The sequence below is a fragment of the Callionymus lyra genome, chromosome 7, assembly GCF_982586985.1.
Source record: "Callionymus lyra chromosome 7, fCalLyr1.hap1.1, whole genome shotgun sequence".
NCBI lineage: Eukaryota > Metazoa > Chordata > Actinopteri > Syngnathiformes > Callionymidae > Callionymus > Callionymus lyra.
The window spans coordinates 23,430,971-23,458,777 of record NC_141824.1 but is presented as its reverse complement, the minus strand read 5'-3'; the positions used below and the strand labels follow the sequence as shown (position 1 = coordinate 23,458,777).

At 36.0% G+C, this 27,807-nt stretch overlaps 3 protein-coding genes across 3 annotated transcripts; 1 reads left to right on the top strand and 2 right to left on the bottom strand.

Moving 5' to 3' along the window:
• Positions 1-47: 47 nt before the first annotated feature.
• Positions 48-5,142, top strand: LOC148075738 (vitronectin-like). The gene is made up of 7 exons (XM_087795168.1): positions 48-188; positions 871-1,176; positions 1,238-1,377; positions 2,417-2,576; positions 2,643-2,741; positions 2,800-3,015; positions 4,695-5,142. Exons 1-7 carry the CDS (start codon positions 131-133, stop codon positions 4,808-4,810), a joined length of 1,095 nt encoding a protein of 364 aa, XP_087651294.1. The 5' UTR covers positions 48-130; the 3' UTR covers positions 4,811-5,142.
• Positions 4,841-15,059, bottom strand: scarf1 (scavenger receptor class F, member 1). The gene is made up of 11 exons (XM_087795166.1): positions 14,851-15,059; positions 13,361-13,422; positions 13,177-13,278; positions 12,571-13,111; positions 11,499-11,717; positions 10,175-10,303; positions 9,020-9,126; positions 8,851-8,962; positions 7,738-7,862; positions 7,515-7,652; positions 4,841-6,367 (listed from the first exon to the last, which is right to left on the bottom strand). Exons 1-11 carry the CDS (start codon positions 14,949-14,951, stop codon positions 5,457-5,459), a joined length of 2,547 nt encoding a protein of 848 aa, XP_087651292.1. The 5' UTR covers positions 14,952-15,059; the 3' UTR covers positions 4,841-5,456.
• Positions 15,060-15,873: 814 nt separating this feature from the next.
• rilp (Rab interacting lysosomal protein) lies at positions 15,874-27,543 on the bottom strand. The gene is made up of 8 exons (XM_087795165.1): positions 27,102-27,543; positions 25,904-26,027; positions 24,654-24,775; positions 23,326-23,511; positions 22,819-22,988; positions 17,085-17,207; positions 16,900-16,989; positions 15,874-16,684 (listed from the first exon to the last, which is right to left on the bottom strand). The coding sequence occupies exons 1-8, from the start codon at positions 27,432-27,434 to the stop codon at positions 16,564-16,566; spliced, it is 1,269 nt and encodes a 422-aa protein (XP_087651291.1). The 5' UTR covers positions 27,435-27,543; the 3' UTR covers positions 15,874-16,563.
• Positions 27,544-27,807: the final 264 nt, after the last annotated feature.

Sequence of the window (27,807 nt, the reverse complement as noted above, 5' to 3'; positions counted from 1 at the left end):
TTATCTTTTACACAAGCAAAGGAAATAGTTGTTGGATGAATCAGGGCGGACGGACACGTGTTTCCAGAGATGAAGAGCACACGGTCCTTCATTACTCCTTCAGTTTGTCCTCAAACAGCAGAGAAGAAACATGCGTCTCTGCGTCGTCCTGCTGTTCGCTCTCATCACCCAAACTTCTGTGACTGGAGGTGAGAAGACTTTTCTTTTATTGATTTATACTTAAAGACATAGTGAAAATATGACAAATGACGTCATTAATATTGAACAATGGCTCGAAAATCCTCCGAGATGACAAAACCTGTTTTAATATTTTAATTTAACTAAGAAAAAATAAAGTTAAAGTATAAGACGTATGTTGTTGTTTAATGTTGGAGGCTAAAAGAAGTGAACACCTGTATGATCTATTTAGTCATTTAAAATGTAATTCATCTCCTAATTGATCCATATTGTCTTTTTTGTGATTGTTTTTCTCTCTTATTTAAACATTATTTTTGTCTAGAATTTGTTTTCCTGCTGTCTAAATGTATACATTTCTTCCATCACCAACCAACGTTTCTCTAATGAAGCTCTGTCTAGCATGTATTGGTAGTCGTGTTTTAATTTAGTATTGATTCAATCCTTAACCAATACAAATAATTGCGGCTCTTGCTGACCACATAAAACAACCTGGTTCTAAAACAATCCAAGACCAGAGTTAATCACGTCTAAATCAAGTTTGTAGACAGGAAATTGAATAACATTAACCAGGTTCACCCAACCAGAGACTGACACCTAGTGGACAAATAATGCTGCACAACCGTGTTTTTGAAGAAAAGTAGGATGTTAATTCGTCTAATAAAATGTGTTTTTAAGAAGGATTTGTGTCCCCAGAGGAAGATCCAGAAAGCTTCTTGGTACCGAGTCAGCTGGAGGACGATGAGTCCCAGCAGCTCACGGAACCAGATTGGCGTCTAAGGAACTCATTGCAAATGAACAAACCCGTGAGATTACTAGACGCCATCATCCAGAACTTCCCAATCCCACAGCTCTTCCAGGACACTGACCCCATCACACCTAACAGCACAACCCAAGCCCCTCCCACTACAGTGGCTCCGGATCTCGACGCAGAAGTCTGCAGCGGCCGGCCCTTCAGCACCTTCACCCAGTTGGGCAACGGCTCCATCTATGCCTTCCGAGGTAAGAGACTCAATACTGTCCATACAAAGTAGTATTTAAAACAAAAAACGGTTATTTTCAGGGAAATATGTCTTCGAGCTGAGCCAGAAGTCTGTGCTTCCTGGTTATCCCAAGCTCATCCAGGATGTTTGGGGCATGCCTGGACCTATAGATGCTGCCTTCACCAGGTTCAACTGTGAACGCAAAACCTACATCTTTAAGGTGGGTGTTTTTGTAATTCAATGTAATCAGCGGTAAAAAGAAGAAAATAGCGCAGCGCGGCATAGCTAACACAAATCACCGCGGCTTTCTACGAAATTCCACTGCACCCGTAATGAAAATTGCAAACGGCCCGACAAAAATGTCACCTTTGATCCTGCACAAATAATTCAGATAATGGCCAAATTGAAGCAGATATGCCACAACATTGCAGTTACACTTTTCCGACACTAGGTGGAGCCAGAAACAATATTCTAAATCTTACGCACTTTTGCTTTAAGATAAGTTTATCATAACACCTCTTGTCTTCCCTCTTGGCCTGGCTTCTCGCACAAAGATTCATGAATGGGTTCACGTTGACTGCAGGCACTCTGGTGGCTGACAAGGCCAATGCGAGACAGGCATATTCGTCCACAACGGCTACAGACATGGATTTGCCCTTCAAGCCTGTGCAGTGATTTTTTTTGGTGGAGCACAGTGTGTGCTATACTGGACCCACCCTTTACACCCTTGGTTTATCTGCCATTGCCTAGCAAACTGGGACAGTGACAGTGAGGTCCTCGGCTGGTAGGTTTTGTATCAGACTATCCTTGTCCTCTAGATCTATGTTCTGCAATCTGCCATCTGCCCAATGATCCCGCAAATTCCAGAGCATGTGTCCGTGAAGGTTGTCATTCATCCAGGTAATGGTTATCCAAGAAGTTCAAAAGTGAGTCAACTGGACTATGTAGAGTTTCTAGGAAGACGTTTCGCAGCAGCTTCTTCTGTTCCAACCTCACTAGGCCAATCACCCTGATGATGTTTCAGTCCATGCATTGTTCCAAACCCCCTCCCTGTCTACTCCTTCCTGTAGCAGAATATATAGTGGCTCCTAAACCCCAGGTCATTTGGAACCGAAGAAGCTTCTTGGATGAGCAGCCAAACGTCTTCCTAAAAACTCTACACAGTCCACTTGACTAACCGCTTGTTCAACCAGAGCATGGTGCTTGGATCTACATGTAACTTATTCAGTAATAAAGTCATTTATTATTGATCCAAACAGGACAACCAGTTCTGGAGGTTTAACCAAAAGGGCGTTCTGGATCGCGGCTACCCTCGAGCCATCAACGTGGGCTTCGATAAGGTCCTCTATCCCTTCGATGCTGTGTTTGCGATGCCATTCCTTGGTAAACATTCTAAAGAGAAGCTCTTCATTTTCAAAGGTGAATCCTAATCGGTTTTCTTTTCTCTTACCCCTGTGAAACTCATAATCTTTTGCTTCCTGTCAGGGGAGGAGTACTACTCGTATAATTTTGTCCACCGGCCCATATGTGGTTCAGCTTCGGATGACGACTCTGAGGATCTTCTCAGCGAACCTAGTCCTCCTGGTGAGTTTCATGCGACGGTGGTTCTGAGTCCGACTGAAGTCGCTGTCTACCTCCGCAGGGCACAGCCACAAATATCACTTCATTGACAAAGACTGGAAAGGCCTGAAGTCTCCCTTAGATGCTGCCCTTGCCGGCAGAGTCTTTCAGACCTCCTGGAGGTCATTCCAGGGCAACCAGGCTGAACAACATTACGAGCCTGATGCTGGCCAAGAAATGATTGACATAGATCAAGACCTTGGCTTCTCTCTGAGGACCGTCTACTTCTTCAGAGCAGGTGAAAAAATGTTTCTTTCATTTGTTTCATTGTTCAATTCTCAGGTCTTTCTCAAAAATTCACTTTTATTTCCTTTAAAAAATTAAAAAATAATAAAATCGTTAAGTGTAACTATCTTGGGCGATGAGGTGGATGATGAATGTGATATGACTTAAGATTGTTTTTATAACAGTCAAAACTAACCAACTATTATAACAGTCAAAACTAACACCAGATAACAAGATAGAAAGTATTTCAACTGATATAAAGTCGAGTCTAAAACTTGCAGCTATATAAAAGGTAGATATATGAGTCTTCAGCTAATCTCTTCAAACAATAAAGTCTACACTACTGATACAATGAATTCCTACATATGTTATTGTTAATTTGCTGATTATTTTCATGATTCGTATTAGGCTAAACCCAATCGCAGATGAGAGTAACCAGCGAACAACAGATAAATTAAATTAAATCACAAAAATCCAACACAATGATAGTGATAAGAGTCTAATTTCTCCGAAAGTCCAAAACCAAAACGTCCATCGAACTGAGGAATAAACAGTTACAAAGGAATAAGAAAAGAGAGCCTGAAAACATTGAAACTTTGAATGACTAAATGGTAAAATAGATGAATGAATGTTACTAAAGGTAACTATTCAGAATGTTATGCTAGGCTACATGTTGTTAGCAGAAGTAATAACCATATAAGAAGACAAATTAATTTACACATACTTGGAGGATTTAAGAAAAAGGGAAACTGATTCAGCCCTAAATATTTTTACAACAAATAAATATAAATCTTTGTATTTATAACTAGATATCAGATATGTATACAAACTTATCCTAGGTCTGAAAGCAAATGAAACACAGTTAAATAGTTTCAAGATGTTTACAATATAGTGTGTTGTTTTGCTTATTAGCAAAAGCTATCAGGCTAATTCAACCACCTGTTAGCATCCAAGCTACATAATAATAATGATAATAGTAGTAATACAAAGTGCGTTACATAAAAGCAAACCATTTCAGTTAAAAAAGACATTAAAACAGCACAGTAGTAAAACAAGATAAAACAACATGTGTTCCATTGAAGTAAAATAGTATTAAATAAAATGATAAAACACTGCAAATAAAGAGTAAAAGCCCAAACATGAACCCAGTGAAGTGCTTAAAGACGACATCACATAAAAGCCAGTCTGTAAAAGTGTGTTTTTAAAAAGAGTTTTAAATGATAGTAACTGCAGTTTTATGGTGAGTTGAGTCAATGACATATGGTTATATATATAAAAAAAACACTAATAAAATGTACCAACAAACTTGTTTGGACAAAACTTTATTTACATATACATATATAAAACATATTTTCCGTTTCCCAGCTCTAAAGATATTATGTTGTCGTCCTCTTTTAGATCTTGTTACTAAATATTGTTATATTAATATATAAGAGTTTTTTGTTTTTTTTAATGGATTAATACAGATTTAATTAAGAGAAGAAATGTCAACAGAATAACAGAATACTACATTCTATATGCTGCAGCTAATGCAGAATTAGTATTATAAGTATTTAAGGAATTGTGCTTTGATTTTGAAAACATTTTATGAATTCCAAAAATTGATGTATCTTCGTTGACTGAAGAAGCCATTTGATATAAAAATTAAATAGTTTTCAATATTTATTTGTTGTTTTTTTGTCTCTTTACCAGACAAGTACTACAGAGTGGACCTGGCCAGTAAGAGGGTGGAGCCTGCATCACCTGCGTACCCCAGATCCATCGCTAAATACTGGCTCGGCTGCACCAACATGACAGGAGCACCTTAGAGAGAGACGTCTGTATCTACTCTTTATTAAGCTAGAATGCATCTTCATTTTCTGCTCATGTGTTGGTTATTTGTCTTCATGAAAACATGAGCTCTCACTGTGTTTAACAAATAAATACACACTGCTGAAAACGACAAATCATTTGTAAACAATCAATACAGATTTATGTTATTGTGTGTCTGTTGTGTTGTTATGTATTAATCATTTATATCTATTTAATGGACATACAGTATATTTTGAAACCAGCAAATGACTGAAGAACAATCAGTTTTTCACTTTTAAAGCCATTGATGTGATTAAATTTAACAAATAAAATGTGACTTTCAAAGCTCTTACATGTTTCAGTTCATCTTAAAAGTGTCAAAACACAATTATATTCCTTTTTTTTTTACGAGGATAAATCCTCATTCGGCTTTTTGAGTCAGCAGATCAATCAAAAGCTTTGTGTAAATAATTTATACTTCAGTTTCTATTTAGATATTAGAAAGTTTGATTTAATTGGATTATATACAATGATGTTTTGGTTGAAGAACAGTTCACATAACACACTTCGATGAAGTCATTTTACTGACACACTGGTATCAATGAGGTACAAACACAACACGATAAAACCCATTTTAACTTTTTTTCAAGTCTATCCCTGAGATCAGGAGTTTGTGATCATGATATTTTCATAACAGGGGTCACTGACGGTGGTGTCTGACAGACCCAGTCCTGGTGCCCCCACAGTCAGGTACCCGCTCTCTGAGGGGTCCACCGAGGAATCACTCACAGCATCACCTGCAGACACCTCAGATACTCTTTTTAAGATGGATGAAAGCGGTCTTCTCGGACGGTCGTTGTCTGGAGAAGTGAGCGAGGCTTGTTTCCTCCTGACGGGTTTACAAACGCTACCCTCCCCTGCGGGTGGACCCCCCTGCTCCCACATGCTAGCCCGGCTACCGAGTTTTCTCCTGGGGGGTTTGACCATTCCTTTAGGTTTTAGCACCGGATCCTGATCCTTTTTTCTCTGGAGGCTTCCGAGTCGACGCAACATGGCCTGGACTGGACCTTCTGAGCCGGACTCCACCTTAGATACAGGTTGACCTGCCCTGCCCACCGTCACATAGACGGTGGTGACCTTTTTAGAAACATCTGCTGGCACGTCAGGTTTGTGAGGAGCTCGTCCTTGAGAGTCTCCATCGACTTCCTGGTCAGTGAACTCCACATCCTGTTTGTCTGCTTCCGGTACTTCCTCTTCTTCTCTCCTCTCTGCCTCAGGCCCAGATAAAGCTTGTTCTCCTTGGACAGAGGACATCATGAGAACCCCCCATGGAGTCTTGGGTTTGCGGGTTTGTCCAGTCGGCGTGTTTAAGTCCTGGTTGGATCCATTCTTCTCTTTAGGGTTGAACCGCGTTCCTTCGGCAAAAGACACGGACGGACGCTTGGCTTTAGCGATGCTGGAGGTGCGTGGGATGTTGAAAGGCGACGCCATGTCCTCGGCGCTGAAGCCGGACGGGTCCAAGAGCATGTTGCACTTTGAGCTCATCTCCTGGAAGTCCACTGAGTGTACGAAGTCTGCAGACAAGGGGGGAAATGGTGTGTGATTAAGGTGACCTTTCTTTTTAATTCAAAAAGAAACAAAACTAATTGTTATCATACATAGAACCTCAACCTGTGTGTTGTTAATGAAAATCTGTTTCTACGGAATACCAGGAGTGCCCTTTTTTGTTCATAAAAAGGCAGTAAGAAATAATTGACATCAACGGTAAGTAACACAAAGCCTCTGTATTTGGAAAGAGGTTTTTCCGCTGTTTAAATAAAAGGACGTTGTCTATTTTGACACGTTGTATATTAATAGAGACATACATAGTTTTTGCCGGACAATAAATCAATAATACCACAATAGAAATGCAAACATCTTTTCTGACTTTAAAGCCTCATATATACCTACAGTATGTAGTTCTATGAACTTCAGCATATAAATGATAAAGTTATTAACTTTTAAACCTAATTATAGAACGTTCTTTGGTTATATTATGAATGAATATCTTTAGATTCAAACCTTAAATCTTGTTTGTTTTTTTATTCGCAATAAACCTTTTTGGCCGAAGATCATCAAAGCTTGTTTCTGACTTATACAGTCCAGGCCATTGGTTTGGACACACATGAAGGGCATATTCAAAGATTTTGGGATTTCTCTTTGTTTCTTAAAGTAAGGATGGGAACTCGTTTCTCTTAATTTTTCTGATTGGTTCTTGCGTTAATATGAATTCTAACAGTCGTCCAATACGGCTGTGTTTCAACCTGACTTCTGTGCAACACAACTGATGGTCCAACTCCATGAAAAAGTCAATAAATTCCACAGTAACCCAGACAAGACACACGTATGAAGTGAAAATATCAGGTGACTTTCTCTGGAATTCATCAAGAAAAAGATCTGCAAACCAGTATTGAATTAGAAAAAATGAGGCTACTTTAAGTAAACAAGACTATAAGACATGTTTTCAGTAATTTCAATTGTGTTTGTTGAGTACACAATTCCACATGTATTCATTCATAGTTTTGAAGGCTTCAGTCATAATCTACATCTATATAGTCATGAAAATAAAGAAAATTCATTAAATGAAAGGTGTCCAAACGTTGTGTCTGTACTGTTGGTACTAAAGGAAAGTCAAAATACTAACGTCTCCTGAAAAACAAAAAAAAGTGAGTTAAGTGCTACCTTCTCGTGGAGGAACACAATAGAGAGCCTCCCCGTCCTCTTCGTCGCTGTCGAAGGACGAGCCCTCGGTCACCCAGCCGGAGGAGGGCGGCTCAATGAAGCTGTGGTTGAAGTTTAGTTCTGGATCGTGATGAGACACTGTCGGTGACACCATCAGGATCAATTTCAAATACGTGTTGCTCTCTGGAATGTTTACAAAACTTGTAACTTCATACACACCGACCTGTGACACGAGGGAGCCCGGAGGACCAGCTGGACACGCAGGGTAGAGCCGCGCTCATGTTGGCGAGGACGCTGTACACGTGGTACTTCATACGGACTAAAACTCCGCCATCAGGCGTAGAAGTGCTGCGATTAAGAGAGATTTCAGAAAGAACTTGAGGATTGGACTCTTTGTTTTTGGTGCCCCTGCTGGATTTTTTTTTTATAATTTCATGCCATGTGTTTGTTTTTGCCCTATTTTCTGCCACATTACCTACCAATGTTTCCTGATTGCTAATCACCTGTTTTTGAAAATACTTTTTGTTTTTATTTATTTTTGTTTAAGCTTATTGGGAATACATTTATGGACTAAAGCATTAGAGTCTGCCCTACACACAACATGTGGCCATTTACTGCAAGTTTATCGAAATAATAATATAAATACATATAAGTTCAATAATTATTTTTAACTGACTCTTGATGGCAACATATCAGATAAATCTTGTTTTATCTCATAAAACTTAATATATATTTAAATTTCTTTCTTTTTTACTTATTTTAATAATAATTATTTTGCATGCATTTCACGGTAACAAGGATAGCGTACAAACGGATTTAAAAAGCACCATTGAAAAAAAACATTTAGATAGAATTTTAAAGAATATAAAGATACATTTTTTATTTATTTTTTTATTTACAATGACTTTTTTTTTACTTTTGAAAAGTTTCTGTCATAACATTTGATACATTTGTGTCATATTTTCTGTCTGTATTTTATTTTATTTTACTTAAAATGACCCTTTTTATAATAGCATCAGTGGGTAAAAACTCTTCATATATTTATACTTTTTATACTTTATAATATCACATTCATCATATTAAAATAATGGTTCAATGGATAACTTGTTTTTTATTTTTAGATAATAAACATATATTTGGTTTATTTATTTATTTATTTAAAATGTAAATTTTAAGTAAAGGTAACTCATATTTAAACTGCTTTTTAAAAAGTTACATTTTCATTAGTATGCAGATGTTTTGTGGCATTCATTCTTTCAGATACAAATTGATCCTTATTTAAGAAAACCGTGATCTTGAGAATTTATATATAAAAATCAGTGACGGTGGTTCTGACCCGTCTTTTCCTCCAGCTGGACGTCCTCCGCAGCAGAGACAGCAGCAACAGACCGCGACGAGCAGCAGCAGCAGTGGAACCAACAGACCAGCCAGCAAAGCTCCATGACCACCTGAACACAACAATCCACGGTTAGTTTTTAAGGCTTTTCAATTAAAACAATACGTACTGCTGTGACAGAAGCCGGTGACGTGGTGGCAGCCGACTCCCTCGGCGCAGTCACAGACGGACGAACAGTTGAGTCCAAACTGCTGTGCAGGGCAGCTGCAGTTGCAACTGCAAGACACAATTATATTAAGTTTTTATTGCAAGCTGCAACTTTTTTTTCTGTTATATCAAATACTCTTGCATATAAATAAAGTGTGGAAATAGCAAAGGAATTATATGGAAAATGGGAAAAAACAAGGCTCTCCATGTTTGAATGCACATAGTTAAAGTTAAAGGTATTCTCACTACGTTTTGAAGAACATCTACCCCCTTTAGCTACACAACTATTAATTTGGCGAGTCAGAAAAGGGTCAAAACGTCTGAACTTAGCTATTTAGCTATTATAAGCAAGCTTAAATTGGCAATGAAAGATAAAATTGGTCAAATAAAAACCGATGTAAAATGGGTGGAATAAAGTTGGGAAACCACATGGTTATTTTTATTTTTTTATTTTTAACCGAAATAAACAAATACATTTATTTGGAGATCTCCTTCAGGAAATTGTTTTTCCAGCTCACAGCAAGATAGACAATAGTTTCATAAAAACAAGAACAAAGTGCAATAAAAAGAACAAAGAACAAAGAACAAATTCTGAGTTGAAAGAACATAGATCAAAGAAAAATAACATGAAGAAAAGGATACAAAGATTAACATGAAATAGAATCATCTTTTCACACCATTTCTGCCTCCAAACTCATAGTTATAAAGTCTAATAGCACGAGGAATGAATGAGTCCCTGAGTCTATAAGTGTTGCATCATGAGAGGAGTATTCGTTCACTCCATCTGCTTCTCTGCTCACTGATGACAGTGCTCAGAGGATGACTGTCATCATCCATGATGGACAGTAGTTTCCATTCGTACAGAGAACAGGTGGTCCATATCAGGGTATCTGGTACCAAATATTCCCAGAGAACCCCCCACTGGACTACCTCGAATGCATTCTCCAGATACACAAAACACAAACTCCCATGTACCCTCAAGGTTAAAAATCTGGGTCGAAAAAAATGGTAAGAATTTCTAAAGGCCTAGATTTTGTAAAGTGTGATTTGAGCGTATATGTGTGTGTTCGAACCTGTGGTTCAATGCTGGAGATGTCAAGTGACTCATCGCGCTCACCTTTCTCCCTGAAAGCCTGGCTCACAGGCACATCTTCCTGTCACGTGATGACAGTTACCATGGTAACAGGGGCCACAGAGGAAGCTGCAGGCGTCTCCGTACGTCCTGTTAACACAGGCCGTGTCACACCTGCAAGAAGATGACGAGTGAGAACAGAAGTTTTATGACTTTCATGATGCTTCAGACGTCTCATTTTACACTGAAACTATAGAATGTTTGTGAATAAAAAGTTATCCAACCGTGTGACCTTCTATAATCAACCCACATCACAAATTGCAGTCACATGGCTGTGAAGTCCTGAGAAACTCAAAATTAAATTACCTAAATTATAGTTAATCTGATCATCCGGTAAATTCACGTCAATGTCTTTTTAAAAACAGATTTCAAGAGTAAACTAGAAATACTTTCCTTCCTAAAACGTTATAGAAAGAACATGTTATCTGAGTGTCTTTTATATCAGATTCAAAGTTTCTTTACAGTCATGCTAAAAGAGAAGCTAGTTACTGTAAAATATATCAATGGCATAACTTATTTAATAACATTAACTAGCAGATCATTATGCTAACCCAGTGGTTAACTTTCTTTTGATTTATTTAAGAAAACAAACTTAAGCACAACATCGTGTTGTAGTTTAAGTTTGTTATGCTGCGTCTAAAACTGAGTTATCAACTCTTTATGAAACGACCAATCATTATTGGTAAGTTAATAATCCAAAATAAAGAAATGAGTTGATAATACAAGTAGAAGACACAAATTAAAAGTGAAATTCTAAAAAAAAAGTTAAAGGAATGTTTGTTAATGCTTTGGAAAGATGGTCCAGGTGTGTTGATATGACGTTATGTTATGAATTAAGAATATTTTTTTCAGATTGTCGGATTTTTACTTCATTTTGCCTTACATGTGATTTTTGTTAATCCAACACATTTTTACCAAAAATCAATTCCCAGATACTGTAAGAATTATATTCAAATAAATTAGATTAGATTATATTTTTGGAAAGAAAACAAGAGCCCACATATAGAGAAACATTCTTCTATTCTATTTTTCTATTCTTTGTTTTTAGTTTTTTTTTTGTGTATGGAAAAGGATAAACCTTATTATTATTTTATTTTATTTTTATTTATTTTTTGCTTGATGATATCTTGATATTTTCTTTACAAAATCACTTTCTTTACAATTTCCTGTGCAGCAACTTCTCTGTCGGCCATCTTCCTTTTTTATATTTTTAATTAAATTTAACAATAACAATAGCTGACCAGTAGGTAGCGCTGTGTAACATGCTCGCGTCAACAATGAGACTTAAGTGTTGATATAAGGTTCCTACCGTGGTCCCGTCCAGCCCGACTCGCACCTCGTGCACTCGCCCGTCTGGTGGTCACACGACTCGTTGTTCCAGCACCTCGGGCATCTCTCCAGGCAACCGTCGCCTTGGTAACCGGGAGAGCACACCTGGTCACATCGTTGTCCCGTCCAGCCGGGGGCACAGGCAGCACACACCCCCTCAGTGGGGGAGCAGGTCTGGTTGGACTTGCAGTGACCACAGCTTGGGTCGAGATATGGAAGTAGATCAGTTCCATTAGAAAACTGAATGCTTGAATATATGTTTGAAATGTTGAGAAATAAAGCTTTTTTTATTATTACTTTATAATTGTATTCGATAACTTGTATACTGAAAGGTAGAATTTGTTTTTATTGTATAATGTTAATATTTATAAAAATTAAAAATTGTTAAATTGAATTCATTTTTTAAGTAATACATTATTTTTGTTGTTGTTTGTGTGTTAAAGTATATTCAAAGGTTAAATTCAATCCTTTTTTTTAACAAAAATAAAATTATTTTTTGTAAATGAATTTTTTTACACATAAAGCAACATGCAACACAAAAAAATAAATAGTCTAAATTTAGATTTTCTTTCAAATATTTTGATTCAATATAAAATTGTTGGTGTAACACTGAGAACATACATGATTTATTTTTTTTACAAATAGACATTGATACTTTAATTAAAATTATTAAAAGACGCATTTTCTAATGAATTATTTATTTTAATCTGTAGTTTTTTAGATTATATATAAAAACAGTGCCGCCATTCTTATATTTCATTTAACAGGCTACAATTAAAAAAATAATTTAATTTAGAGAATATAGTTTTTAATCATTGGAATTAGAATATACAACTTATACAAAATATAAAATTATTCAAAACAAATTAAGCCTTTTAATTCAGAAACTTTTGAATTGAATTAATAAAAATAAATAAAAAATTCAAATCTTGAAAAAACAAGACAATTTCAACATAAAGAATCAAAGTTTCAATATTATAAATGTTCAATTAAATCATTCAATATGGCCCTGAAACAACTGTACACGAGACTTTGACGTCAAAGTATCGTACCTGCTCGTGCAGCTCCTGCCGTACGTCCCAGCCACACAGGGGTAGTTGCAGAAGCGCCCTTGAAAGCCGGGGTGACACAGACACTCTCCCGTGGCGGGGTCACAGCTGCTGTACCTGAGGTCACAGTTGCACCTCCAGTCGCAGCTGGGCCCCCACCAGCCCGCCTCGCACTCGCACTCCCCCGTCTGTTGGCTGCACCTGGACAGGTAGCAGTCGCACGTCACCAGGCACTTCTGGCCCCAGCGGCCCCTGTGGCACTGACACCGGCCGCTCAGCTGGTCACAGCCGGGCCCCAGGGACCCCGTGCTGGCGCACCCGCAGGCCTTGCTGCAGGTGGGCGACCACCAGCCCTTGTCGCAGGTGCAGCTGCCATTCAGTGGGTGGCAACGGCCGTGACGGGCGCACTTGCAGGAGAACTGGCAGAGGGGACCCCAACGGTTGGCGTTGCACGTGCACGCCCCTGTGACCGGGTCGCAGATGCCGTGCGGGTGACACGTGCACTGTTGTCGACAGTCCGAGGCCCAGAACTCTGGAGGACAACCTGACAAAATAGATGTTGATAATTAAGATGGAATCTCTGCGGGCGTCTGATGAAGAGTCACGCACCTTTTTTGCACTGAGCTCCGTAGAAGCCCGGCGGACACATGCACACTCCTGGGTACACACACAGCTCGTCCCGCTGACAGGCCTGTGCACCCTCACACATCGCTACACACACACACACACACACACATGTGAGATCAACACAACAACCATAAATAGGTGAAACCACACAAAGCGAGAAACTCACCTGTTGTGCATTCGTTACCATTTTGCCTCCATCCAGTGCAGCAGACCAGAGTGGAAGGATTCCTGGGTGAAAACCAGACCCACAATGACCTTGAAAAACTTATGAGTGACCTCAGATGACCAGATGTTACTTAGTGAGATCATCTGTAGCAACACTTCATCGTTTATACTTTTTTTTTACTGTTCAATTATATTTGTATTCTGTTCGTCCTATTATGGGGTTTTTATTCGATTCTTTCTTTATTTGCGTTTTATTTTTAACCAGAATTTTTTATTTTTCATTTTTTATTCTCTTTATTTAATCATTCTATTTCTTTTTTAAGAAAGGTACTTTTCCATTCTTGCTTGTGATACGTCACTTTTTTATATTTAACAGAATAGTGATGTGTTAATGAAGCTTCATGAAACAGCTGATGAGGTATCATGATACAGTGTCTTCATTTTTAAAGGCCACTAGATGTCACTCTCATTTTTAAAGTGATGCCAGGTTTCTTTGAATTAGTAGATCAGAGCCAAAGATTATAAATCAGAGAGCTCCATCTAGTGGCCTTTTAAAATGAAGACACTTCATCATGATACCTTATCAGCTGTTTCATGAAGCCTCGTCAACACTTAAATCTAACACAAAACAGTGAATACATTTTGATTAAACTGTATTTGCTTTCTATGAAAAAAAGATGTATCTGAAAATATCAATGTATAAATGACATTTATATACAATGTACACTATTTCATGAATTGTATTAAATTATTATTTATGATTATTTAAATGTATCCAGGAGACAATTGTAAATTAAACAGGTGACATTCTCGATAGATATATGATTTATCTATTTCTATGGGCTAAGAATAAAGTCAAATCTTAAATTGGCATTGAAAATCAACATATTGGCTGAAAAAAAAGAAAAGAAATAGAAATGATGGTTTAAAAAACCCTATTGGAAACTTAAAGTTAACATAGAAGCAGAAAAGTGAGACAGAACGCATCAAATAAATATATTTAAGTTTCAACGTAATGTTGTTTTTACATCTAATGTGTGGCATTTTCAACCTATTTTTAATTTTCAATTCCAATATACTTTTTTTTTTTATTTCTTTCAATGTAAATGTAAGCTAACACTGTTTTAAGCCTATATATTTTGACATATATGTTCAAAGGAAGCGAAAAGTCAGTTTTTACTAAAATGTATTTGAATAGAATTGCTGCAAAAAGAAAAACAAATATTACTTAAGAAATTAATTGATAAATATTGATTTTAATAATTGATACCATAACTTAAAAATAATTATAATAGTTTTTCGAAAAATTAAGTATAAACAGTTTTATTTAAAAAAAATATATTTTTCTTTTTTTTTAGGCAAGACAATCAGCTTTTACATTATGCAGCAGATGTAACATCTGTAAAACATTGTATTTTCTAAAACATTGTTGCTTCATTATTAAGGAGCGGGTCATTAGAAATACATCTTGATGGATCATGTATTGTGTACCTGGGGTTGTGGCAGACGTTCCTTCCAGTCGGGTCCAGAGTTTGAGGCGTCATCGACGAACACAGGAGGAGGAAACTCACAGCCATCAAGGGAATCTTCATTTTCCCCAAAACGTGGTCGGGTCCTGTCCAGGTCCTGCCTCCGAGTGGCTCCTCCGGTCCAAAGAGAAGTGAAACTTGTGTCACTCTCCCATCAACCCTTCGCTGACTCTCTACACTGTCTGGTCGTCTTGCGGCTCCTGCAGGTCCAGGAGGTCCGAACCACCGGGTTTCCTCTTCTCGTTTCCTGGGGAAGCCGCAGCCGCTTCCTTCTATTCAGCCTGAGGCCGAGCTTTTTAAAGATGATGGAACACAACAATCCTGACGCACACACACACACACACATACAGTATGACCACAACTTCGAGTCCCGGAATCTTCAAGAAGATAAAACTTGAAAATGAATTTTAGTAGAATGTGTCACAACTTTAACAATGTGTGTTGAAGTAATCGTGTGTCATCAGACTTCGGAAATGAATTTCTTACACTCAATTTTCATAGATTTTTTTACCTTGACATTTGTGGGATTTAATTGTTCATTTAATTTTTTTTACATTTCATTGTTTACACTAAATCTTTTTACAATTACATTTTTGTGATGTAATTGTTTTCAATCTTTTTTTTTATATTTAATTTTTTTAACTGAATGTATTTTTTAATTAAATAGTTTACACTGCACATTTATTTTACATTTAATATTTTTCTACAACACATTGAACTCTATAGAACAGCCGTCTTGTTTACAAAACAAAGAAAAAGGGTTTGTGATTCTATTTGGGGTGTTCCTCAGGGATCATTTGGCGCTCCAATAATTTTTGACATCTAAATTCTTTCATATTTTCTTTACGGTGCACACTTTTACTAACTTGTGTGTCAGCATCAAACTGACTCTGGCTTGGTCATGAAACGGATTCTCCTATCATTGGTCTTAACATCAACAAGCACACAACATACAGTACCAACGTCAGAACAGATAATCCAGACATTTAAAAAGTACCAATATCAATTTATTCCACTTCAGTTCAACACAATATATATTTTCTTTGACAGGTTAAAACATTTAACTTAAATTAAAACATGAATTCTTTAAAATAGCCTGAGTGAAGTTGATTGTTCCGGTTGTTAAATGTATTTTCCTGTTTAACTTTACAAAAGATAAATGAATTATTTGACTTAATACATTCACAAAGTATAATTAAAGCACCTTAAAACAATGAGTTTAAAAACATTTTGTTTTGTTATGGACTCACAAAGACAATATACTATGAAGGTTCTTGTAAATATGGCTTGAGAGGCAAAACACTTTGGTTTATCATATATACAGGAAATAATGCCCCCTTGTGGAGAACAGGCGAACTTCAGTACAAAAACGAGAATTCATGGAAATATATACTTTTAAAAGCTCTGTAGATTTAAAAATAAGTGATGATCTGAAATAAAACTACACACTACATATCCTTCCATCTTTAAAAATATTTGTTTTTATCGTCTAGTGTATTTTTGTTGTGTTCTTTAAAACAAAAACTGGTGGATTCCGCAGAAAAAGGGAACATTTGTCTGAAGGAAAGAGGAAGGTTGATAAAAGGCCAACAAAAAGTAAAAAGAATTTCTTCCCCACATCTAATCTGGACAGTCGTCTTGGCTCACAGTGATTGTCACGGGGTCTGGTTTAGGTTCAGGACGGCTGATCCGAGTCCACGTCGGCCTCCAGGTCGCCGATGAGCTCCCAGGTGGACCCCGAGGTGGGCATGTGAGTGGGACTCCGGCTGCTGCCCGACCGCGTCAGGAAGCCAAAGCTGCGGTCGAGAAGGACAGAGCGGGTCAGATTAGCCGAGAGGGATTAAAGCTAAATATAACTCAGGACTGACAAGAAGTGAGTGAGTCGACAAATGATGAAATAAACTGAAACTATGTCTGAGCTGTTGTGTATGAGCATCATCATCATGACACTGCATTCAGACGAGAAAGGGAAACAAACATACATTTGAGGAAGTTAAAAAATCTCACTCACAGGTTTCGGATTCGAGACTCCGCAGGTTTTTCAATCCCGTCCACTTCTGTGCTGCCTATTTCTGACGGAGAACTCTGCTCGTCTTCATCGCTGGAGACCAAGATAAAGATTTTACTTGGGATTACAACAGCATAGCTGCGTGTATTTTGCTCTAGATTTAGTAAACATTAATGTGGGTCAAGTACCTGATGCACTCCATCACTGGAATCCCCAACATCTTTGCTTTAATGACTTTTCTCCTCTTTGTGATGGCCGAGCGAACCGCTTCCAGGAGGAACCCTGGACACCTTTCCTCGTTCAGGATCTCCCTGGAACCACGACAATACTAGTGAAGTAACTTATATAGTAACCCTAAAACAATGTTCATACACACATGACAATACTAGTGAAGTAGCTTATATAGTAACCCTAAAACAATGTTCATACACACATGACAATACTAGTGAAGTAACTTATATAGTAACTCTAAAACAATGTTCATACACACATGACAATACTAGTGAAGTAACTTATATAGTAACCCTAAAACAATGTTCATACACACATGACAATACTAGTGAAGTAGCTTATATAGTAACCCTAAAACAATGTTCATACACACATGACAATACTAGTGAAGTAACTTATATAGTAACTCTAAAACAATGTTCATACACACATGACAATACTAGTGAAGTAACTTATATAGTAACCCTAAAACAATGTTCATACACACATGACAATACTAGTGAAGTAACTTATATAGTAACTCTAAAACAATGTTCATACACACACGACAATACTAGTGAAGTAACTTATATAGTAACTCTAAAACAATGTTCATACACACATGACAATACTAGTGAAGTAACTTATATAGTAACTCTAAAACAATGTTCATACACACATGACAATACTAGTGAAGTAACTTATATAGTAACCCTAAAACAATGTTCATACACACATGACAATACTAGTGAAGTAACTTATATAGTAACTCTAAAACAATGTTCATACACACACGACAATACTAGTGAAGTAACTTATATAGTAACTCTAAAACAATGTTCATACACACATGACAATACTAGTGAAGTAACTTATATAGTAACCCTAAAACAATGTTCATACACACATGACAATACTAGTGAAGTAACTTATATAGTAACCCTAAAACAATGTTCATACACACACAACAATACTAGTGAAGTAGCTTATATAGATACTCTAAAACAATGTTCATACACACATGACAATACTAGTGAAGTAACTTATATAGTAACCCTAAAACAATGTTCATACACACATGACAATACTAGTGAAGTAACTTATATAGTAACTCTAAAACAATGTTCATACACACATGACAATACTAGTGAAGTAGCTTATATAGTAACCCTAAAACAATGTTCATACACACATGACAATACTAGTGAAGTAACTTATATAGTAACTCTAAAACAATGTTCATACACACATGACAATACTAGTGAAGTAACTTATATAGTAACCCTAAAACAATGTTCATACACACATGACAATACTAGTGAAGTAGCTTATATAGTAACCCTAAAACAATGTTCATTCACATGACAATACTAGTGAAGTAACTTATATAGTAACTCTAAAACAATGTTCATACACACATGACAATACTAGTGAAGTAACTTATATAGTAACTCTAAAACAATGTTCATACACACACGACAATACTAGTGAAGTAACTTATATAGTAACTCTAAAACAATGTTCATACACACATGACAATACTAGTGAAGTAACTTATATAGTAACCCTAAAACAATGTTCATACACACACGACAATACTAGTGAGGTAACTTATATAGTAACTCTAAAACAATGTTCATACACACATGACAATACTAGTGAAGTAACTTATATAGTAACTCTAAAACAATGTTCATACACACATGACAATACTAGTGAAGTAACTTATATAGTAACCCTAAAACAATGTTCATACACACATGACAATACTAGTGAAGTAACTTATATAGTAACTCTAAAACAATGTTCATACACACATGACAATACTAGTGAAGTAACTTATATAGTAACTCTAAAACAATGTTCATACACACATGACAATACTAGTGAAGTAACATATATAGTAACTCTAAAACAATGTTGATACACACATGACAATACTAGTGAAGTAACTTATATAGTAACTCTAAAACAATGTTCATACACACATGACAATACTAGTGAAGTAACTTATATAGTAACTCTAAAACAATGTTCATACACACACGACAATACTAGTGAAGTAACTTATATAGTAACTCTAAAACAATGTTCATACACACATGACAATACTAGTGAAGTAACTTATATAGTAACCCTAAAACAATGTTCATACACACATGACAATACTAGTGAAGTAACTTATACAGTAACTCTAAAACAATGTTCATACACACATGACAATACTAGTGAAGTAACTTATATAGTAACCCTAAAACAATGTTCATACACACATGACAATACTAGTGAAGTAGCTTATATAGTAACTCTAAAACAATGTTCATACACACATGACAATACTAGTGAAGTAACTTACATAGTAACTCTAAAACAATGTTCATACACACATGACAGTACTAGTGAAGTAACTTACATAGTAACTCTAAAACAATGTTCATACACACATGACAGTACTAGTGAAGTAACTTATATAGTAACCCTAAAACAATTTTCATACACACATGACAATACTAGTGAAGTAACTTATATAGTAACTCTAAAACAATGTTCATACACACATGACAATACTAGTGAAGTAACTTACATAGTAACTCTAAAACAATGTTCATACACACATGACAGTACTAGTGAAGTAACTTATATAGTAACTCTAAAACAATGTTCATACACACATGACAATACTAGTGAAGTAACTTATATAGTAACCCTAAAACAATGTTCATACACACACAACAATACTAGTGAAGTAACTTATATAGTAACTCTAAAACAATGTTCATACACACATGACAATACTAGTGAAGTAACTTATATAGTAACCCTAAAACAATGTTCATACACACACGACAATACTAGTGAAGTAACTTATATAGTAACTCTAAAACAATGTTCATACACACATGACAATACTAGGGAAGTAACTTATATAGTAACCCTAAAACAATGTTCATACACACACGACAATACTAGTGAAGTAACTTATATAGTAACTCTAAAACAATGTTCATACACACATGACAATACTAGGGAAGTAACTTATATAGTAACCCTAAAACAATGTTCATACACACACGACAATACTAGTGAAGTAACTTATATAGATACTCTAAAACAATGTTCATACACACATGACAATACTAGTGAAGTAACTTCTATAGTAACCCTAAAACAATGTTCATACACACATGACAATACTAGTGAAGTAACTTATATAGTAACCCTAAAACAAAGTTCAAACATACATGACAATACTAGTGAAGTAACTTATATAGTAACCCAAAAACAATGTTTGTACACACATGACAATACTAGTGAAGTAACTTATATAGTAACCCTAAAAGAATGTTTATACACACATGACAATACTAGTGAAGTAACTTATATAGTAACCCTAAAACAATGTTCATACACACACGACAATACTAGTGAAGTAACTTATATAGTAACTCTAAAACAATGTTCATACACACATGACAATACTAGTGAAGTAACTTATATAGTAACTCTAAAACAATGTTCATACACACATGACAATACTAGTGAAGTAGCTTATATAGTAACCCTAAAACAATGTTCATACACACATGACAATACTAGTGAAGTAGCTTATATAGATACTCTAAAACAATGTTCATACACACATGACAATACTAGTGAAGTAACTTATACAGTATAGTAACCCTAAAACAATGTTCATACACACATGACAATACTAGTGAAGTAATTTATATAGTAACCCTAAAACAAAGTTCAAACATACATGACAATACTAGTAAAGTAACTTATATAGTAACCCAAAAACAATGTTTGTACACACGTGACAATACTAGTGAAGTAACTTATATAGTAACTCTAAAACAATGTTTATACACACATGACAATACTAGTGAAGTAACTTATATAGTAACCCTAAAACAAAGTTCATACACACATGACAATACTAGTGAAGTAACTTATATAGTAACCCAAAAACAATGTTTGTACACACATGACAATACTAGTGAAGTAACTTATATAGTAACCCTAAAACAATGTTTATACACACATGACAATACGAGTGAAGTAACTTATATAGTAACCCAAAAACAATGTTCATACACACATGACAATACTAGTGAAGTAACTTATATATTAACCCTAAAACAATGTTCATACACACACGACAATACTAGTGAAGTAACTTATATAGATACTCTAAAACAATGTTCATACACACATGACAATACTAGTGAAGTAGCTTATATAGATACTCTAAAACAATGTTCATACACACATGACAATACTAGTGAAGTAACTTATATATTAACCCTAAAACAATGTTCATACACACACGACAATACTAGTGAAGTAACTTATATATTAACCCTAAAACAATGTTCATACACACATGACAATACTAGTGAAGTAGCTTATATAGATACTCTAAAACAATGTTCATACACACATGACAATACTAGTGAAGTAACTTATATAGTAACCCTAAAACAATGTTCATACACACATGACAATACTAGTGAAGTAACTTATATAGTAACTCTAAAACAATGTTCATACACACATGACAATACTAGTGAAGTAACTTATATAGTAACCCTAAAACAATGTTCATACACACATGACAATACTAGTGAAGTAACTTATATAGTAACCCTAAAACAATGTTCATACACACATGACAATACTAGTGAAGTAACTTATATAGTAACCCTAAAACAATGTTCATACACACATGACAATACTAGTGAAGTAACTTATATAGTAACCCTAAAACAATGTTCATACACACATGACAATACTAGTGAAGTAACTTATATAGTAACTCTAAAACAATGTTCATACACACATGACAATACTAGTGAAGTAACATATATAGTAACCCTAAAACAATGTTCATACACACATGACAATACTAGTGAAGTAACTTATATAGTAACCCTAAAACAATGTTCATACACACATGACAATACTAGTGAAGTAGCTTATATAGTAACCCTAAAACAATGTTCATACACACAGGGCAATACTAGTGAAGTAACTTATATAGTAACTCTAAAACAATGTTCATACACACATGACAATACTAGTGACTTAAGTAACTTATATAGTAACCCTAAAACAATGTTCATACACACATGACAATACTAGTGAAGTAGCTTATATACTAACTCTAAAACAATGTTGATACACACATGACAATACTAGTGAAGTAACTTATATAGTAACTCTAAAACAATGTTCATACACACATGACAATACTAGTGACTTAAGTAACTTATATAGTAACCCTAAAACAATGTTCATACACACATGACAATACTAGTGAAGTAGCTTATATACTAACTCTAAAACAATGTTCATACACACATGACAATACTAGTGACTTAAGTAACTTATATAGTAACCCTAAAACAATGTTCATACACACATGACAATACTAGTGAAGTAACTTATATACTAACTCTAAAACAATGTTCATACACACATGACAATACTAGTGAAGTAACTTATATACTAACTCTAAAACAATGTTCATACACACATGACAATACTAGAGAAGTAGCTTATATAGTAACTCTAAAACAATGTTCATACACACATGACAATACTAGTGAAGTAACTTATATAGTAACCCTAAAACAATGTCTCATCTAAATACAGTACTTTACATCTCATCAGTAAAGTACGTGTGAATAACATGCCTATAAAACAAACCTTTGGTAGTAGTTGAGCTCCTCCTGCACCAGGAAGAGGTTGGTTTTCAGTTCGTTCCTCTCAAAAAGGATGTCACGCACTTCTTTTTTGGTGAAACACAGCGGGTCTGAATCATTGAGTTCATCCGTTGTCGTCGCTGTCGTCTCAGTAAATGTTGGAGCTGGACTCGACTGTTGAAAGAGAGTCAAGGAGGAGAATGACTTTTCAGTATTTATCTGATATGATGAGGAAGTCATTTTGTAATAAATACATAAAAATACATTTAAAATAACACAAATGCATAAGGGAAAATGTCTTCAGATCATGATCTGGATTTATAAAAGTAGTAAATGTTGAAGCTCTAATAAATCTAAGTCAGAAGTCTAACACATGGCCAAAGAAGGTGTGATCAATCAAGCAGTGGATCACATGACATTGATAAAAGCTTGTATTGCTCATCACTTTGATATTTTTATGCTTCGATGGATGGTTTCGTCAAAGTCGCCTCCTTAAACTTGAACTTCATACCAGGAAGTTACTGTTGGTTCTGTCCAGGTGAGCCTGAAGCTTCTCGATCTCTTTGCTCTTCTGCTTGAGGTCGGCCTCCATGTCTGCCTTCCTCTCCACGGTGCTCTTCAGCTGAGTCTGCAGCACGTTCTGTCGGTGTCGCAGCTCGCCGTTCATCTTCATGAAGCGGTCCAGCTGCTCCTGAAGCTGCACACACACACGCACACACACACACACACACACACACACACACACACACACTTTCAAATGTGATTGTTTAAATAATACAAAACAGTGTCTATGGAAAGAACGGTTGAATTTAACATTTAAAATATTACAATTCTGATTAGCTTTTTTAACTAAATGTTTTTTTTTATTATTTGTTATATTATTGAAGTCAAGAATTTCTATAATACTAGGGTTAAATTCGTGTTTATTGAAATGTCTAATTAAGAAAATAGGAACATTTTCTAAATGAATTAACTTCTTTTGCACATAACATTCGATATTTCTGAACTGAATGTTTTTTTTTCCATTCTCAGCCTTTCAAATTCAATAAAGAAATTTTGGTATAATAGTGTTGTCTTTTTTCGATTGAATTTTAAAGACTTTTAAAGAAAGAAATAATTTTTATTTAACTTTTGAATTATTATATCAAAATCTGCGTAAAATAAAATCATTAATTTAAAAGATTTATTAAAAGTATTATAAGTAATAAATAAATAAAATGTAACCTTCTTCACACGTAAATTATTCAACCCAATTATTTAATAGAAAATTCAATTGTTTAATATATAAATATATATTTTTTTAAATTAAATGCAATGCTAAACAAATAACATTTCAATCAATAAAAATCTTTCAACTCTTTCAATATTCTGATGTCACTGATATAAGTCTGTGAGTTTTTCTCAATATGGAATTCCCCAGAGATCCAAAGACTCAGACAGAGCATTTCAGCAGACACACCCAGTTAGGGCTGATATTCAAGTCACGTGCTAGACAAGCCTGGACACACACGCACACACTGGTGTACACACAAAACACAGACTGCCTCTGTGGGAGCAACAAACTTTCAGCACGTGAATTACAGCAATCATTGGAAAAAAATGGTGTGGGTGAAAAAACTAACCTTTGCACCCACAATCGTAAACATTATAGGATGTTCAAGTGTCCTGTTTGTTGATAAAAAAAATATTCCGCTGTACACAGTTCACGATAAAAACAGAGCCAAACGTGTCAATCTAGTTCTTTTGAGGTTTCTGCCCTAATTTACAGACACGTGCGCGCCATCTTCCTTATTAAAAGTCGTGATTGAGTTACGGTGAGGACAAGTGTGACTCTCATACCGCTTCCACTTCCTTGGAGACGGAGCTGATCTGCTGAGTCTTGGCTCGCAGCTCGTCCCTCTGCTTGTCCACGACCTCCTTCAGTTTCAGCATCACCTCTCGCTCCTGGCGCTGAACTCGGTCTGCACACACACACACACACACACTTGAGTACTTGAATAATAAATGCTTTTAATTCATTTATTTGTTTCATTTAATGGGACCCCATTAGTATTTCAGTATTGTTGTACAAACAAGTGAAATAAAATGGAACATCAACAAAATTAAATACTTCTTGTGTATATGATTCGATAGTGGACACTGTTGAGAATCTTAAGGATGTCTCTGAATACTGTTACACAATACACAAACATGCCGAACATAACTTTCAGTTCACCTGTTTCGTATCTTATCAACTGTTCTGTGGAAAGTGACTGAAAGGATCACATGGTATCATAAGAGAGAGAGAAAGAGGTCGGTGGAGACGTATGTGGGAATATAAGAAATATTTAAAAACAAGCAGAGCAGTCGTAAGTATTATAACCTTATTACCTAATGTCAGGTTAGGAATCTGGTTTACAATTTGACTAAACAAAGACCAGAAATCAGATCTGGTTTGAAGTCAAACATTTTACTTGTACACAAGTGAGAATAACACAGAGTTTACATGTCTGCCTGAATCCTTTCTGAAACACAGCTGTTTCACCGTTAATGATCTTAAGCAGCAGATTTCAACCAAACACACACTTGAAGGAGTTCAAGGTCGGTGGTGGCGTTTACTTCTACGGACCAGTACCTGGATGGAGACATCTCTAATACTCATATTACTTTCCCACACAAGCAGTAGTTAAAACACCAGCAGTAATACAAATATAATAATTTCATATGCAAGAGATTTGATAAACATACTGTAGCTCAGGGTTTTAACATAATTAAAGTACGTGAAAACTCTATTTACTTCTGTTTTAGCCTTTTTTTTGGTAGCTAGAGGTGTAATTACAGAATACTCAATGTGTAATAATCAAGGCCTGAAATATTGGTTATCAATAATAAGAATGTTTAAAAACTATAAGGAATAAAATTAAATGTAATATCTTTAGCCTAACATGTGCTGTGCTAATATGTTTGAATTTATCTTCTTATTTTAGTTGTTTAACTTAGCTTTGACTTTTGTGTCAACAAAGACCAGTTTTACTGCTTTTACAAAAAAAGGCTCTAATCTGCTTTAAATCTGCATAGTTCAACAAAAAACTATTATTAGTTGATCGTACCATCATGAGTGTGCGTGCCCTTCAGTTGGTTCTGCAGCTGATCTTTGTCCACCTGAAGTTGCTGGATCTGGACCTTCAGCTCGTCGCACTTCCTCCTGCATCGCTGCTCGTTCTCCTGCAACTCCTACAGCAGCAACAAGATTCAAATCACACAAGGACGAAGACAAAAGCTCCTCCATTACAAACTAATGAAAAAACACGCTGCTACGACATGTTTACTTCAGATTGGGTGTGTCTCGTTTTCAGTTAAGTTACTCCAGATGTCGATCCAGCTGCCAGTGATGACCCAATACATGATCTTGCAGGGATGCCCGGAGAAAGTTAAAGGACTGACATGTATCAAACCAAAAGACATTTCTAGAATTCAAAGTGATTCAATAGAAAATTCAGAGAAAAACAACACATATCTCAGCCTATTCCAAAGTTAGCTACTTTACAATAGTACAATAGGTACATCATTATACAATGACGTTTTGTAACAAAGGTAAAATAAATATATAAAAGCTTGATAAAGGGCATGTTTTTTCATAAAAGTTTCTTCCAAAAAAAGGGTAAATATAAAATATGGGGGGGAAAAGGAAAATTATGCGTAAATGTTGTTATACGTTAAAATGATTAACAAAAAATAAATAAAGGGTTATTTTTTAAGGCTATAAAAAAACAATAGAAAACAGAAGAGGGTATTTACAACCCATAATGAAATTTTGAATTAAATTTGGTCGCTTATTTTAAAAGCTTGTCATAAATAATAATTATACAAAACTATTAAGCTAAATAGAAAATGGCATGTTCACTGTTACCCGGACGACACTGCGTGACGTTTGTAAGAATGTGTGAATGTTACTTTAAGGTCCCGTAAACAGGCGTAGAATTTACGGCTGTGTATAAAAACACTTGTTTAAAAAATAAAAATAACTTTTAACTTCTATCTTTTAAAAAAGCAGTTACACTTATTTCGCGAAGTCAAGATTCCTACACACAAACGTCACGCGAACGCCTCACTATACCATCTTGCTAACCTAGCTAACGACGTCTTTATAATATATAAATAAAATATAAATTATAGGAATACTGAAGCTAACCACTTGTTGCATTTTGATTTCGTTGGGAAAATATAAAACAGTTGGTGAATAATAGACGTGGTCGTGCTATTTATTTTCTCCGGTGGTTTCCCACGCTACACGGTAATAACGCTCACCCGTATCTCGCTCCTGTCCGCCGCCTCCTCTCCCTCCTTCAGCGGCCGCTTCTTCTGCTGCTGCAGCTGGATGGCCTCGAAGGTCTTCAGCAGCTCTTCCTCCCGCTGCTTGTGGGCATTATTCCGCGACGCGAAACTCTCCACGATTTCCAACACTTTGACTATTTTGGGCACCAGACCCTCGACGCTGTCCTTGCCGTGTCCGTCGATGAGCTTCTCCACCTCGGATCCGATCTGCTTGGCGATCTCGTACACGTCGTCCACCGTCAGCGCGGAGAAGTTCCTCTCGAAGCAGCTGACTTTAGGCTCGGAACTTGACGCTGGAACCTCCATGACTGGCCACCATCGACATGCTCGTGTGTGTGTGTGGTTAGTGAAAGTAGCTCGTCTGCCCCGCGTGGCAGTCAATGTGCGTCACTTGTCACTCCACTGGTGTGATCTCGTTGACAAACACATGGATCTGAAAAACAAGCACTTGTTCTGTGGGACCCTCCTCCTCTGCTGACCAATGTAACTCGAGTACAGTGTGTCCCGTGGAGTGAGTCCTGCTGAGCGTGAAAATTCCATTTCCTCACAGTTGTAGTTTAATTCATGACCTTTTTCTACACTCACTCCAGCTAACCTAGAGGCATTTACAGCCATTTGATGGCATGGAAAACATGATTTAAATAGACCAATGAACTAAGGAAAATGGATTGTAATCCAT